At 36.6% G+C, this 16,739-nt stretch overlaps 2 protein-coding genes across 2 annotated transcripts in view; one reads left to right on the top strand and one right to left on the bottom strand.

Moving 5' to 3' along the window:
- Positions 1-459: 459 nt before the first annotated feature.
- On the bottom strand, positions 460-14,089 carry LOC110829200 (uncharacterized). The gene is made up of 4 exons (XM_022062696.2): positions 13,765-14,089; positions 9,860-10,051; positions 7,567-7,814; positions 460-6,859 (listed from the first exon to the last, which is right to left on the bottom strand). Exons 1-4 carry the CDS (start codon positions 13,906-13,908, stop codon positions 4,786-4,788), a joined length of 2,658 nt encoding a protein of 885 aa, XP_021918388.1. The 5' UTR covers positions 13,909-14,089; the 3' UTR covers positions 460-4,785.
- Positions 14,090-15,727: 1,638 nt separating this feature from the next.
- LOC110829205 (uncharacterized) overlaps positions 15,728-16,739 on the top strand; it is a 183,772-nt gene continuing 182,760 nt past the window's right edge. The window contains exon 1 of the mRNA XM_087345369.1: positions 15,728-15,948. Coding sequence (XP_087201495.1) covers positions 15,817-15,948 — 132 coding nt within the window. The 5' untranslated portion in view covers positions 15,728-15,816. The remainder of the gene's footprint in view (positions 15,949-16,739) is intronic.

The raw sequence follows: 16,739 nt of genomic DNA, 5'->3' as shown, positions 1-16,739 counted from the left end.
GAAATAAATGTAAAACTCTTGACAGTTATTTCTTTAGTATGTTTCATGTTTTAAGAGGAATACTGGCACCATTTTTTGAAAATGACACCATAAAACCATAATTCTTCACCTACAAAGTAGTAGGTCATTAGATAAACAACAAAATAGACTAGCCAATTATCACATGGGAGAAACAAAAGATGCATAAGCAATGTTGAGCAGAAAAGCTGATGGAAAGAGACTCCCTTGATTTATCAAGACATATATGGAAGGATATTAAATGGAACTTAGGCAAACAAGTTGCAGCAGTGTGAACTGGTTTAAGGTCCATTGGTGACCCTTTGTGGTGGCAGTAATGAGTTTTCTGATTTGTATCAGCAGGAATTTTTTTTGAACAGTTTAATACTTACTGGCTGGTTAGAGAGGATGTATGTACAAGGGAGGGGGTTCAAAACTCCCATAATGAAGAATTTGAAAATATTGTTTGCAAAATTTTAATTTATTTAAATATTGCTTTGGATTTGTACAATAAACAGCAATTCCATACTGTGACACTCATAATCTAAAAAACAGCAAACTATTTTATTTTCAAAACATTATCCACTGCAAACGACACATAGAAGTCTACAATAAACCAGTAACAATAACAAATCCCTTTCCAAGGTGAAGCCAGTCATTATCTGAATTTTAAAGGGTTCTGATGATGGTATATTAGTATCACTGGTTTTTGGAACTTGGCCATCATTTGAAACACCCATCTTCTGAAATAATAATGGACAGTGTCTCCACAATAACAGTTCTAGCTTCATAGTGATATCAGAGTCCACTGAATTTAATTTTGAAGATGTCACTGTTCTTAAGTATGTATGTATGTAATGAATTTTGCCAACAAATGTGGTACAATCTTGTTGAAATTTTAACCCATATAGAATTCATAACCACCTTTATTTTCATGGTTAATTTTTAGATTATGTAACTGCTGTATCAACTGCAGAGGTTCTGTAGCATTAGCAAATATATATGAAGATTATTACATGTGGATACCATCAGGAGGAACAGATGTATGCACAGTATGCAAGTCTATGAATCAATAATTGTGATAACAATTACTGTGTTCTGGGATATCACCACTAACCATAAACCTATTTAGGGACTGACACTGTGTATAACTGTAGTTTAAACCATGTCTCTTGACAGTAACAGATAAGGAAAACCAACCAAGGGTGGGCTCACTTATCACAGATTTTCATGTGCCAAAAGTTGAAAAATACTTCAAATATCTTCTTCTTCTTTTTTTTGGCTTCTGCAAATTACATTGTAACACTCATTTATAAAACATATTTATTGTTTGTCAACTAAAATATGTGGAAATGAAAAGATTGGCACAAGATAGGCAAAAATGGAGGACATCAAACCAGTCGAAAGACTGATGACAAACAAACAACATCAATTATACTTGCCAGCAGTTAACATTCTCTAATACTAAACATGCAGTCAGAATGTATAAAATTACTGCTAATGTCCATGAAATTCAATAATAGCACATCAGTAACCTGCTACATACAAATCTAAACAGCAATCATAAATTAAACTATACACTTTAACCTTTAAATGACGGGGATTTAAATGGCATAGTGGTAGCAGCCCTACGGAGTTTCTTTGCAGGTTTTTAAAATTTTGTGCACGCTCTACGGAAAACTTTAATATTATCTAAAGTAAACATGATAAATTGACAAAATAAAAGCTATATTTATTCGAATAGAACAGAGAATACATAGAGTTCTTTAAAAATGCAGTTAATATCTTAATTGCCTAAATAGGCCTTAGTAACTTTACTTTGTTCTTTCGAAGCTCATTCGACATGGTTGTGAACTAATGACCACACAGAAAAATTTGTCTCCCCTACTTCAGTGGATACACATTATTCTCACCCATCATGCCGAGGAATGTGAGCTTTGATTAGGGGCCTGAAAATGAAGCTGAAACCCACTTGACAATAACAATGTTTATTGCTGTTTATGATTGTAGTTTCCGGGTTGACAGCTCAGGCTGACATTGTAAAAACCCTAGAGAAAGCGATTCAATATTTGCAGCACCTAAAATAGGCCAAAAGACGTAGCCAAGTCTTCTTACAATGTTGCAAGTTTTGAGGTCCCATCCGGGAACGTTCGTGGGGCTGACTACACAACTTACGTTCCCAGGCTGGGAACGCTAGTAAGATAGAGGTTAAAAGTTCCTAAAAGATACCTTCCATCCTTACTATCAATAAATCTCTATAAAATAGGGTAAAACTCAGTTATTCAAGACAATCATATAGAAATAGTGGAAAGGCATACAAATTCATTGCAGGCAGATGATACTGCACCTCATAAATTCACTGTTTACCAGACTAACCAGTAGTACAAATACAGTGAACACAGACATCAAATATTTGTCCTTATATTTCACTAAATATATGTATAAAAATCTTTCAAGTGAAACAAGCATACGTCTTAAATAAAACTATATGTTGTCACATACACTTTGTATAATGATCCATTTTATTTATACTACTCAGATATGAGCTTCGTGTAAAGTACAGGTTATACTAGAGAGATGTGAATAAAATTACATTTTCTAACAGTGTAGACAGTGAATACCAAATTACATTACCTTGGAACTATTTGAAAAATGCTCAGTCCCTGAATTAATGCTTCATATCCCTTGAAAGGGCATCTTCATGCCTAGGATGGCACTAACAATGAAGCTGAAGGAAACAAGACATATTGCGATATAATGAGCATAAAAGCAGTGGGCTGCAATACAGAAGGCAAGGCAGAGGAAAAATCCATATAGAAGGCTCTCTACTCAGACAAAATAAAGGAATCTATTTTTGTGCACTGGGACTGCTTACTAATGACTGCACAGCACCATGAAATATGGGCCACAACTATTTTACCATTAGTTAATGCACTGTACAAACTTTCACTCACTTGCAGAGCTTCTTATGTTATGTCCTCTTTCATATACTTAACAGTTAAGGCGCTTCTGATAAAAATCAAGATGATAATCTCTTTTCATTTCTTCATAATTTCATACTTGTTTACAATACAAGAATGCAAGTATTTGAATATGTCAAACAACCTTTATCACTTTGTGTTGATAATATAACATATATATGTTTCAGCCTCACAGAACCATCACCGGTGTTACCTATATAATGTTTACATTGGTTCAACATGGGTAAAATGTGCATACATAAAACTGCATAGAATCAATGGAAAAACTACATAACCATTAAAATAATAAAGTCACAAATGTAAACTATTAGGTAATGAGTTTAAAATAGAAGGTCAGTGAAGTAATTCATCCTATGGGTGTGGGTAAGTGGGGCTGCTGGTAAACATGAAAACATCCAGGAACAACAGTAGGATGAATGAATTCACCAACTTTGTATTTTAAAGTAATTATTACGTTGTGGTCACACTGAAATTCATGTACTTGTCTTCATTTTGTATATCCAGATCCACTTGGAGAAAGTAGAATTGAAATAAGGTTCAAATGCCACTTACTGTAAGTTCAAGTACATAAAACAACAAAAACAACAAAGGAATCTTAGTAATGATCTCATTTTAAACTTTATCTTGGATGAATGAAATTACCTTGTAAGAGATTCAGCGAAACATATCTGCCAAAATGGCAATAGTATCTTTCTTAATAACTTATAAAATGGACCACATACTTTCGGCATCTTTGTAGAAAATTATTCTAATTAGGATCAAGTTAAAATGCACACAATAGACAACCAGAGCAAACACCATATGAGAAGTCAGGAATATCGCATGTGTCAGATATGTCAGAATATCCAACCTGTCATTAAGAATCAGCTACTGTAGTCTTAAGACATTTTAAAACAAAGATGGATCATAACTCAGTATTTGTGAAAAAGTTTAATTCAGTTTTTGTGAAGAGTACAATATAGTAATGCTATCATTCTGAATTTTCTAAAATGTTCACCTCTCAGTAAACATACTGTTTTAAGACTCTAGTGTTTTTGTTGTTATTGCAATCATGATTATTATTGTTTCATATCAATAAGGCAAGGGATAATGACTGCAGTATAATTCAGCAATCGTTTAAAATTCACAGGTTATTTAGTGCAACTAAGCATGTAATACAACTCTCCTAGTCTTGCTGTGAATTTTATAATTTTGATATGGGTTGAGTCAGAAATCAGATTTTATAATTGCGGTATTCACAAATATTCAGTTGTGTTTTTTTGTTTATATCCCTGTTAACCTTGAAGATTTGAAATTCATAATGGGCATTCAGAAATCTAACACAGTGTCACATCGTACACACTTCAGAGCTAGCAAAATACATATGCAAAAAGTAGAAAGCTACCTAGGCAGAGCCTGATGGAAAAAACTGAAATTAATCTTTGAGAAATAGGTTTTCGTGATGTGGAATGGATTGAGCTTTATCACATTTGCTACTTTCTTAAACTTTCACCTTCTAATAACAATGAGGTACTTGATACATATTTAAATTACAAAAACCACTTGCTTACAAAACTGAATATGTGAAGTAGGAAACATTAGCTGTGATGTGTTGCAAGATGAAGATATTTTCCAGTCAAGTCTGTAAACAAGTAGATTTTCACAAATCAGACCATTATTTTAAAAAGACAAAACATAATTCCTTCAGGAGTATGCACAGATTTCCGTAAGCAGATACTTTGGAGTTTATGGCAAGGCAAAACATAAAAGACAACATATGCCCAATTTCATTTCAAAATTATGAATGAGAGAATGTCATGCCATAAATCTACCCAGGAACATCTGGGTGTTGAACAGAAATGTGAGTGTAGAGTCCAGTCTCTGTTGTGTATCTGCGGTTACAGAAAGGACACTCAAAGGCCTTCACAGGTTGTGGCTGGTAGTGCCATTTTGCATGTCCTGCTGCAGCATGCTGTGTCACCATCCGCTTGCTACAGAGATTACATTTGTATAAGCCACTGCTCATTCTACTGCACAAATTATTCACATTTGATGGGAGAGCTGTTAGTGGCATGCTCCGATTCAAATGGATCCTCATGTGATTGTTCCGTGACTTTAAGGAACTAAATACTGCAGAACAGATGCTGCATTTCAATAATAACTCTGAACTCTTCAAATTACTCCCATCACAAACATGATTTAGGTGCTTTTCTTCTGTCAACAGAACCCCACATGTTAAAGAAGCCTGATTTCCAGTGTTCTCACACACATGACTCTTAAATACTTCTTCCTTGAAGAAAATTTGATTACACTGAGGGCAATGAAATGGAACAGATACCACATGTGTGGCTGTATGAGTTTTGTATGTAGATTCAGATACAAACTTTTTACCACATATTTTACAGGGATAGAACACATGTTTTTTTGGAGCATGTATCTTTATGTGGCGCTGCAAACCGCCCTTATTACTGAATAACTTGAAGCAAATTTTACATGTGAAAGGATAATGCTGCTCCTCTTTCTTACAGCTGCTCTGAGGAACAGGTCCCTGGTCCAAGTTATCCAAGTTCCCATTTCCCATTTCCATGCCAACGTGCATCTGCATGTGTGCCACGAGGGTCACTGTGCTTGGAAAGCTTTTGCTGCAGAGACTACAGGGAAATGTTTCAACCTTTGCCTGAGAGTCTTCTGACAAAGGAGCACTGCTTTTGCCCTTTGCGTGATGGTCTCTACCATGAATTAAAAGTGCAGATCGTGTTGCAAAGCTCTGTGCACATAACCTACACTGATGCATGGCCTTCTGAATTGTATGTTTATTGTAGCCATGCTCTCTCAGAGCCTTTATTGATGAGTAGTGTTTCCCACACACCCTGCAGCTCATCTTGACATTGTGTGTTTTCATGTGATTGGAGTAAGCTTGCAGACGATGGAAATCCCTGCCACACTTATCACACTTGTATGACTTTACAGAGCTATGCTGTTGCAACATGTGAAGCCACAATGCGGCAGAATCGTCACAGACATATCCACAGTACTTACAGCTGCATTTCATCAAACACTGTGATACAGCGTCATTATCTCTATCATTATTATTTTCCTGCTTGGTTTCCATTGACAATTCAGGCACACTACTATTGTGCGCTTCTGAAAAATGAGTTTTCATGTGATATTTTAATTTGTATTTTCTTGTATATGATTTTGGACAATGCCGACATTTAAACTGTTTTATCAGTACCTTTCCTGGTGAAACGTTTGGTTGGACTGAAAATCTTTCAGCTTGTTTCATGTTTAAATTCCCTGGAAAATGAGAGTTCTTGTGCATCTCCAACATGGATCTTGCTGCAAATTTCTTTTCACACACAGTGCAAGTGTAGAGACTTTCCTCTTGAAGAGAGAGACAGACTCTGAGATGCTGTTTCTGGTGCTTTGCCATTTCAATCACAGAACTGAACACCTTGCTACAACCCTTGCATACACAGCTGTTCTTCTTCTTGGGACAGAAGTACTTCTTATGTTTGTAAAGTGTATGTTTTGACTTAAAGCACTTATTGCAGTGCTCACAACTCCACTGAGACACCACCGCACACACGTGCTCCTGCAGCTGTCCTTTATCTTGAAATATAATTTTGCACTTTGAACATTCTGTAACTGCTTCTTCTTTCACCTTTTCTAGATCCACAGACACAGGTTCCAAATCTGTGTTTGGCAGAGTGTCATTTCTTGGTTGAGAGAGTGGTGAAGATGGTTGAGATGTGACTGAGCCCTCCAGAGAATTCTCTTTCAAAATTTCATCTTCAGGTTCCTGCTTTGTCATGGTGGCATGGGACGTTGCAGCAATGTCATCAGGATTTGCAGCGATGAATCTCACAGAATTAGCAGGTGCTGTAAATACAGTCTGATCCCTGTGAAGAAAGAGAAAAAATAAAACAAGGAATGGCATTGATTGACACATTATTTCATAATACTATATCGTACACTACATTTACACCAGTGATACAGTAAGAATTTCTCTGTGACCTACAGTTATTGTGTGAAAGCATTATGAAATAGTAAGTACAGTCCACAGATCACGAAAAAAGCCCTGCAGGAGGTAGTCGTTTCTTGGGCAGTACAGGGTGAATGTTTACTATCAAGTGGACTAGAGGGCTGCTATTGGTGGGAAGTGTGATACATCAGAGTTTAAGGCTACTACACAGACTGAAAACATCAAGCCGTTAAGAGTAGCGTGTAGTGAGTGCACCTCTAATGTGTTCTGCGGGTGTTGCGATAATATTCTAAATTAAATCACTGTGCCACTGTAAGTTAATCTCAAAGTTATACCCATTTGAACACATGAAAGCCTGTTGTCTGTTCATTCAGTGGCTGTGGAACGAATGCTTTTAGGATGGGTCATCACTCACCGCGAAATCTGGCGCATGCGCATATATCAAATTCCTAGCAGGGCTTTTCTCCTGGTCTGTGGACTGTACATGTACAACCTGCCTTAATAGCCAATAAAAAGTGATGCATCACTCACAAAATGAATCAAGGGGTTCCAACTGATTTCCAGGATACTACTAAATAGTGATTACTTTCATAAATTAAGGGATTTGCTGCTGGGTACACCTACCTGCTGGGTGATTTGGACAAATTAGTTCCATTTTCATTCACCTGCACAGTATCATCAGAGCTCTGCTCAGGAAAAAATATATCATTTGAGCAGTCTGTCAGGAACACTTCTTGGAACACATTTTCCGAATTATTGCCAAACTGTGGAGAACCCGTTTCATCTTCTTTGAGTGGGCCCTTACTGCCAGGGAACACATTCTGAGATGTCTTTACCTGTCTTATTACAGGTGATAATGGCTTCTGTGTCACCTGTTAGATCATAATTTCATTATGGTACAGATGGAACACTTAATTCTCATACTAATGTGGATCTACATATAGCCAGATATTACTGCAAGTATATAAAGCTGAATTTGTAGAAATACTATACATGGATTTATATACATATTCCACTTCAAAATCTGTATAGTTTCTAATCAACTGTATACATGGTTGCAAATAATGTTAGAATACAGTCCAAAATCAGGAGCTTTTTTCTTGCTTTACATATTTTCAATATCTTGACCTTCCTAACATACAACCATCTAAAGACGAACTTTGAAACTTCTTACATCCACCAACAGTGTTTTGATAGCTGTGCTCCACAGCGCATCAGTAATTGAATTTGTCATCTATTCAACAGTGCTGGAGTTTGCATAGCACCAGTTTTTCACATATCACCACAGAAATCTTATAAGTTCACATCAGATAAATAGAGAAGCCAGGTCCACTTGTAGCCAATGTAACTGAGATACTTATTCAATGTGAACTGATTTTAAAAAGTGATCATTCAAACAATCCAATACAATGTTAACAATGTGTAGACCGTGTCTCTGAAAAATGTTGTCTGGAGGTCCATTTAGTATTCTCCAGCTAAGACATAATCATACCTGTAGAATTCATGTCAAATTGTACCAGTGAAGGATCATGTTATATGGATTTTCAGTAGTAATTAGTTATTGATATAACTGCTAGAAATGTGCTTCAGTTGTGAAACAAATCCACTCCAGTATTGTCTAGACTCGCTGACTTGTTCTCAAACACCCTCTCTCCATGTTCGTCCCTCAATGTCACAGACAAAGTTTCATACCCATACAAAATAACAGGTAAAATTATAGTTCTCTATATTTCAATCTATATGTTTATAGATAACAAACAAGAAAACAAAAGATTCTGAAGGAAATGTTTCCCCAAATTCAATGTGGTCTTAATTTTCTCATGAATGCAACTCCGATATGTTAACACATTTTCAAAGGATTGACTAGCTACTTGTAATTTTACATAATGATTTTGTCCTGTAGACTGCTCATAAGACATGAACATATATTTAGTTCTCTCTGCATTTACCTCTAGACCTACTTCCGTGCTGGCATCAAACACAGCTCCTCTATGTTTTTTATGATACAGTATTTATGTTTTTACCCAATAAATTAACTTCACCAGCTCAGACCAGAATATGTTGCATCCCACTGAATTTCAGTACCACATAACATGTACACAGCGCTCACAAGCTTGTCTAAAAGTGTGACAGTGCTGTGTACATATCCTGCCCTTTTCTGAGCTAAATTCACTGGCACCTTAAAAATAAACATCATGTATTCCTTCCATGGCAGTAGAACCACAGGCTACAAGGCAGGCTGATGTGCTATGGTCTCCAGAGGTAGAAAAAAACAGTTGTAGCCAATGACAAAACTCCAGCCACATAACTATCTTTATTTGGGTTACCAATTGACTGCTTTACTAAATGTTTCATTTTGAAATGGACCGACACATTTAGTGGAGTGGAATGGTCTTATATCAAGAATAATTTAGTGTCCTTAACATAAGATCACCTGAAGACAGTCCATTTTGCACCAAAACATGAGGTGCAGGTAATCAATGAACTGGTACACCAAATAAAGAGTTATATGTACAGATTTTTATGTCACTTTTAAATCAAATTACACAAGAGGATATCTTCAATCAAGAAACCTCTCTTAGGTACAGTCTTGAAATCTTATAACATTCTATCATTAACAAATTCCACTCTCTTGTGCTGACGTTTTAATATTTCCTTTACCACGGAAAAATACTAGACCAATGTAAAATCCTGTATTACCACTAAATCCAAATTATACTTTGCTAATTCTCTAGTTATTGCAATAACAAACCATGTTGTGTACAGACGCCTGACATTCCAAGTTCCAAATTGCATGCCCAGTTCCTGCCACACAGATTGTACCAAACAATCTGAAATCCTAAGAACTGTAATGCACTTTGTAACATACTACTTTTTACAGATAAGAATCACCATAAATATAAAGAAATTTACCCACCTTTCTCAAACTAGAAACAGATTCTAAAGCATCCAGATACTCCTTCACTTCAGCCATATGTGTCATGGTCAGTAATTGTTTTTTCAGAACAGCATTAGCTTCAAGACACTTATGACGAAAATTGTATACAGTGTCCAATTTATACAGGCATTTATGGCAAATCATCTTTGGCAGAGGATCTGCAACATATATCTGTAACAGACATAATAAAGTAAGCCCCAGCCTTGCCTGCTTCATTGCAAAGTAACAATTACATTCCAAAGTTCAAACTACAGTACAAAATCCCATAACTTTAATCTCTTGCACTAGAGTTTAGAGTATGACTTGAGATGAGGCAAGATGTCATCCCTTTTGGGCAATATCAAGGTAGACTCATGATCATTTTTTAAAAGCCTTTATATTTCAAATTGCTGCTAACAGAGGACATGAGAATGTGAATCTCTGAACTTTCAAGCAACTGCAGTGTGGATCTCATAATCTGTTGCAGTAAATAAATACAAATAAACATACACACAAACATAAGCCAGGAAAATAGTATCACTGCATATTTAAATGCCTGGCCTAACCATAGCCAGGGGGCTTAAATGTCAACAAAAAACATTAATCCTTTGAAACTGAAGGTGAGCTAAATAATTTCAGTATTCACTCCCCATCTCAAAGTTCAGTTAATTATGTTGTTTATTTATTTATTTGGTGTATTTAACTACACTCTTTGAGTACAAGCCAGGATAGCTCAGTCAGTATAGTGACTAGCTACAGGCTGGACGACTGGGGTTTGATTCCCAACGGTGGTAGAGGATTTTTCCTCTAGCCTCTGCATCCAGACTGGCTCTGGGGCCCACCCAGCCTCCTATCCAATGGGTACCAGAATCCTTTCCCGGGCTAAAGCAAAGCCAGGGAGCCAAGAACGAGTAGGAACTGTAACCCCCCCCCCCCCCCCCCCCAAATGACCTACATGGTGTATAGCAGGACTGAATTTTGCTATTTACACTTTTTCAGCAGCTCAGACTAAATAGTGTTGAAATTAGGTTGTTCAAGCAAACAATTGCTGTTTATTCCAAGCATCACAGGCAACCCATACACACAATGTGTAGGCACAGTATAGAGTTCCTAACTGCTAAAGAAGATGGTACATGTAGTTACTGCTGGAATTTGAAGGATTTGAACAGACATATGTCTATTCCAAATAAATAAATGGACATATCTTTCATGTACAGAAACCATTTATGACTCTGCTCACATCATGTGTGTACATAACCAAACTATTTATGAATAGCCCAAAGGTCTTTAGTCATACTAGTAAAATTATAACAAATATTTCTCATATTTGGGAACTTCTTTATATTTCTTCAACATATCTTAAGACAAACTTGGTTAGGCTTGATTTGATTACATGACATTGTTACGCATTCTTTGCATGATGTGGATGAAATGAATGCAAACATGATTGACATTATGTGTTTGCTTGTCCTTCTGTACACATGATTCAACTCAAGAATTTCAGAACTAATATGGATAAAATTTTGTATGAATGATATTTTGCCATAGGGGTCTACCCTAAAATTGTACTTTTCAATTTCCTATAATCGTAATATCAGGTTGGCAGGCGAGGTGGGATCAACATTACTGCCATTTACAATGGGGTTACTCAGTGATGTAATAGTAATTCGTTGTTTTACAAAATGGTAACTGCAAAAACAATTTGACTTAATAATGAATTCTTCTCGGACTACCACCCATGTAAGATGGCTGCCATGAAAGCTTCAGATCATAAATTTTTGACTTTACCAAGACAATACTGGCTCTGGAGGCCAAACAGCCTTGTGTCCAATAGGTATCAGGGTCCTTTCCCGGGGGTAAAGTGTAGCTGGGGCATGACACTGACCATTCACCCCTATGTAGTGCCAAGGTTAAGAATGAGTAGGAGCTAAAACACTCTGCACCCAAGTGCCTACATGGCAGGACAGCTTTACTTTAACTTTACTTTTTTTATACACTACATTTATTGATGTTTATATAATACAAATTCAAGACCCTCTGAATCTATGCTGCACTCTTAAGAATCAGTTTCTGATTCATTTGAATCATAAAAAAAAACAGAAAAAAGAAAATGTTTAATACATATATCAGTGAAAGCTGTGGGAAGAATATACATTAGATTGCAATTTCCTTATTTCTTTTGTTAATAAGAAAATAAATAAGAGTGAATGAATAATCCTATGTTCAGATATGCCTGTTTTTACATTGCTTGCAATCTATTGCTATGCTTATGTGAACAACATACACGGTGACACTTGCATAATATAGCCTAATGCATGAATGGTAATTTATTATTCCAGCTCGAAGCATTTAGAATTCAGAATTTGCCAAGAACACAGTGAAAACTCAGTGTATTTGAGTTAAGATTACACTTTTCCAGCTTGTTTAGTTGCAGTTTAATTTAATTTTGCACATTTACACTGGCTCTAACTGAAATTAGTTTTGTCCTTTTAACAACACTTTCTTGATTTCACAGGCTATGTCAAATGGGCGGGTGATTTATGCGATAGACACTGAAGGAAGCAGTTGTGGTGTGTTTCTAAGATACTACATCAGAAGTCATCACCCTGATGATGGAGGCAGCATGACCTCTGAACCGTTGGTGGACATTATATGACACAACAACCCAGAAGACAACATTCTTCAATTACTACTCTTTGTTCAGTCAATGGCAAGATAAAGTGTCATTTCTCTCATCAGCACTACAACAAAACTCATCGGAAACAAGTTTGAAAGTGTATTCTGTGCCGGAAACCAGGATATATGTAGAGCAAATATTTGTGCCATTTCCTTAATATGCACCAACCGCAAATATTCATACACTAAAAGAAGGTTAAGGAACAACAGACTTTATGTCTGCTGAAAAACACCATCTCTATTTACTACAATAGTCGTAGACAGGTGTGAAGTAAAATCACAATTCACTGTTAAGAAAAGCAGATTATAATGAATGTAAATAAGGCAGCAAATGGCAACTTTGAAGAGTGGGGGAACACACAGAAAACAGTGATTTTTAAATACATAAATCCAAATGTTCCTTGAAAGTATAATATTTGGCCAGGCATGGAAGATATTTTGAATCTCAGCGTACAAATCATTATGAAAGCCTCCCTATAGCGAAGCAATACAACTGATAAAACCCAAACTTTCACAAATTTTTGCAACAATCAAAGAAGTGTGTTTTTATCAATACTACCCCAGGAAAGCCAACTATGACACTTTCCACATAAGGCCAAGTGTCATTACACATACAGGCACTGCCAGTTTACCACTAGGCAAACTGGGCAATTACCAAGCATGTTAAAATTTGGGGCCAGCAAAAATGTTAATAAAAAAGAAATGACATAAAATATGAAATAAGCCAAGCAAAATCACACACAAATCGGAAGGAATATATAAAAAAGTGTTTGCACTTCTCGCTTTGCAATATGCCACCAACAATATTTGGTATGATACACAAACAGTTGATGGGTGTGTTGTGAAGTCGAGGTGTCCAGCTGACACATTACCCGACTGATTGCCTCGTAAATGTGCACCATTACTCATCATTGTCAGCTGAATCATAGATCATTGTGCTAATTGGTTGTTTCAGTTTTCCCAATTTCTTTTGTTTGTACCTTAAAAGCTATACCAACAAACATTAATTGGTAACCATTATTACTAAATGGAAATTCTTTATTACAAATAATTGAAGGGGCATTATTATTATAGACATTTACATTATGTGTGCCCACATACTGAATAAATTCTAAAACAAAAGTACACTGCAGCACAATTTTCAATTTCGTAATTTCATTTGTGTGGAAGAGGGCGCCAAACACCGGCCCTACAAACAAGATTTACATATAAATGGAAAAGAAATTTACCACAATCGGAAAACAAGTTAGTATTTTACGTGCAACTTGTCTTTGAATTCCTTCTCCTTCAAATATAGGCAATTTAATTCCATCATCAAGAAGGCATAAACGGCAAGAATTTGCCCACTTGACAATATCATTCCTGTTATCCATGGCAAACCGTTATCTGAGTGATTTTATGTCATTTGTGTTTCAAAGTATCACTTTCTTCTACACGCCAGATACAAATTCCACACTGATATAATAAGATAATGGATTTATAATAACAGGTGAAAAGCCCTGCTAGAAATTCTATATACGCGCATGCGCAAGATTTCGCGGTGAGTGACGACCCATCCCACTATACCGTGGCAGAGAGAGAAATGCGTTATAGTTTCCAAGACATTTTATGCATTGTCACTGACTTGTACTCTCTGCCTCTGTAATCGACTAGTGATCGGTTACATATGTTCCATGTGATTTCAGTTTCTCGTGGTGGCGAGAATTAAAAGGATTGTGTTCTTCGTTGGTGCATCTTGTAGTCAAGTAGAAGTTTGCCGACGTTTCTGAGATGCTTGCTGCCATATCAACCTAATGGAGGCAGCAAACCTCTGAAACGCCGGGAACACACAGCCCTGCAACACAGAAAACAGCCATTTTCCCTATCGCTGTTTTATTAACGTGTTTCTTGTAGAATGCCTGAAGAAACTGCGCTGGGCGCGAGCCAAATGATAGTCATAGTCTCAACATTTTACATTAAGCATTACAGTGACAAAATAACTAAGGTTTAAGTTTAAGGAGAAAACAAGCTACATGCACGCTTAGAATAAAGTTAACGAGTTGTAGGAATTAACAGTAAGATTGGGAAGTTTGCTTGTGTATGTGGACATGTATGAAAATGTAACTGCAAGAATGCCTTTTCTGTTAGCAGCCTTTATTCTCACGGTCAGATTGAGTCATTTGATATTAAGGAAGTATTCATAACAAATCTAACGCTTTCAGTGGAATTCACTTGCTAGATGACTTTCGTGGACATGGCAAATAAAGGGAAGGAAGTTGTTCTTCCCGCTACCAATACAACTGAAAGCCTGAATGGTTGTTCCTGAAACCCGTCGGATTCCATTTACTACGTCCGATGCCTTGAATAATTAGATTGAGGGATCGCGACAAGTAGGAATAATCGAGAGAGTGGAAGGATATTTTCTATGGGTAAAACCAGTGTATTTGGATCAGAATAGGAATGGAAGCAGGCAGCTATGTTCAGACCGTCATGAGCAAAGGGTGTCAAATTTATGTAGTTGATGAGTTACCGTAAGTGTAAACATGCAAGCTAAATTCAGTTTTGATAGGCTTAATATTAAGTGTTATATCATGGTACTAAGAGATTTTAAAAAAATTGACTATTGTTTCAGAACCTGAGAGTTTCGCCGTGAACCGATGTTGCAGATTAGAAACCATGGTAAGAAAAACATTTGGTCACTAATCAGAGCCCAGTGGCAGGAAGGACAGATGTGCTCCACTCTAATTCTTGTTTGTGTTCATAGTGGTGTACTGGCGTGGGAAGTCCAATTTTCAGATCTCTTATCACGTCGACTGCTCACATCTAAGTCGGCGGAGAAGAATGTTATCATCTTGGGGGCATCAACTGATTTTGTGTGGTAGCACTCAATTCGTAATCTGATGTAGTAAGCGAGGAGTAGGACCCCCAAATCCGCGTGAATTTTGAAGTTAATTTAGAACACCATTGCAGAAACATTTGGATTGTAACACTTGCAACTGAAGTACATGGCCAAGAACTGCAGACTTTGGATATGTTGCTCATAAAAATCGTACAATTTCTAAAGGACAAGCTGCTTCTATTAATTAACAATAAGATTGTTTTGGAGATCTTCACATAGCGCCACATTACAAATTGTAGTTCTACTGTCCAATATTGTCGCAGCACTAGTTGCGTTGTTTATATTCCGTCTGTGAAGCTGAAAGTTTTCTCTTTGACTTCGATTGCGATCTTTAGCTGGATCTCTTTCGCTGGCGTTCTGGCGTCACCGGGCGGAACCAACAGTAGGGAAGACGAAGTAAAGAATGTCTTCTTTAAATTATATGGAACTTTGCCGTCTTTGCCTAGTAAAAGAACGAGTGTCGATTCCAATTTTTGAAGGAGAAGGAGATGTGCGCCAGATATATCTTAAAATAGCGTCATGCCTCCCAGTAAAGGTAAGCATCCAAAGCGTCACCCACGCCATGTCAAATTGAATCGCCATGTTATCGACTTTTATAATGAATGTGATTCCGTGGGTGATTTCTTTGTTTCTTTGAGATCTAGATTATTTTATGTGCTGAATGTTGTATGTCGGTGCTTTTGTACGTTATTCATAATTTTTTTCTCGAAGTAATTGAGATGGGTTGTGTTGCAGATCTTGAAGGGGTAATGGTAATTGCTGTTTGACATATTGCTAGTATAGAATAGGATTTATTTACATTCTATAGATCCTAAATAGGCCTAAGCCAAGGATGTAGAACAGGTCATAGCATAGATACAATACTTGTTTCTAGTAAAAATATAAATACATAGTTATAACAGCTATGGAATCGAGCACTCTGAAAGTAATTAAAGAGGCCTGAAATTGTTATGCTGTTTGTGGTATGAAGTGTTGCTAGCTCGAAATCCCAGGGGACTAAGCGTCTTTTTTGTGCCTTTTTATGTGGGTTATTTGTGATGCTAGAATCTGGCCACTGGTAGATATAGTGAAGAAATTTCTTCAGATGTAAACACTTTTGATGGCCGTTAAAACACTATGAAAAGTTTGGTAATGTAGGACACAATGACTGAATAAGTGATTATCATATACAATTTTGATAGCTAAGTTTAGTGCGGGTTACAGCGCCATGTACACTATGAATCATGAAGTTACTGGATTGGTTGGTCAGAATTGGGGATTCATCAGATTGTCATTTCTCTCAAGATTTTATTGGCTGATAATGTTATTACATATTTTGGTTTTTGT

The sequence above is a fragment of the Zootermopsis nevadensis genome, unplaced genomic scaffold (genome assembly GCF_977971745.1).
Source record: "Zootermopsis nevadensis isolate Lab colony 2312 unplaced genomic scaffold, Znev_1.0 Znev_ptg000008l, whole genome shotgun sequence".
In the NCBI taxonomy this organism is placed as follows: Eukaryota; Metazoa; Arthropoda; class Insecta; order Blattodea; family Termopsidae; genus Zootermopsis; species Zootermopsis nevadensis.
This window is presented reverse-complemented; position numbering and strand designations above follow the sequence as displayed.

What these genes read in the sequence shown, in the direction of transcription:
- LOC110829200 (XM_022062696.2), bottom strand. Translation starts at nt 13,908, where the DNA reads ATGGATAACAGGAATGATATTGTCAAGTGGGCAAATTCTTGCCGTTTA. An exon ending in CTGTTTCTAGTTTGAGAAAG is followed by an intron (nt 7,815 to 9,859) that starts GTGGGTAAATTT and finishes ATGATCTAACAG; the next exon opens with GTGACACAGAAGCCATTATC. An exon ending in TTGTCCAAATCACCCAGCAG is followed by an intron (nt 6,860 to 7,566) that starts GTAGGTGTACCC and finishes CTTTCTTCACAG; the next exon opens with GGATCAGACTGTATTTACAG.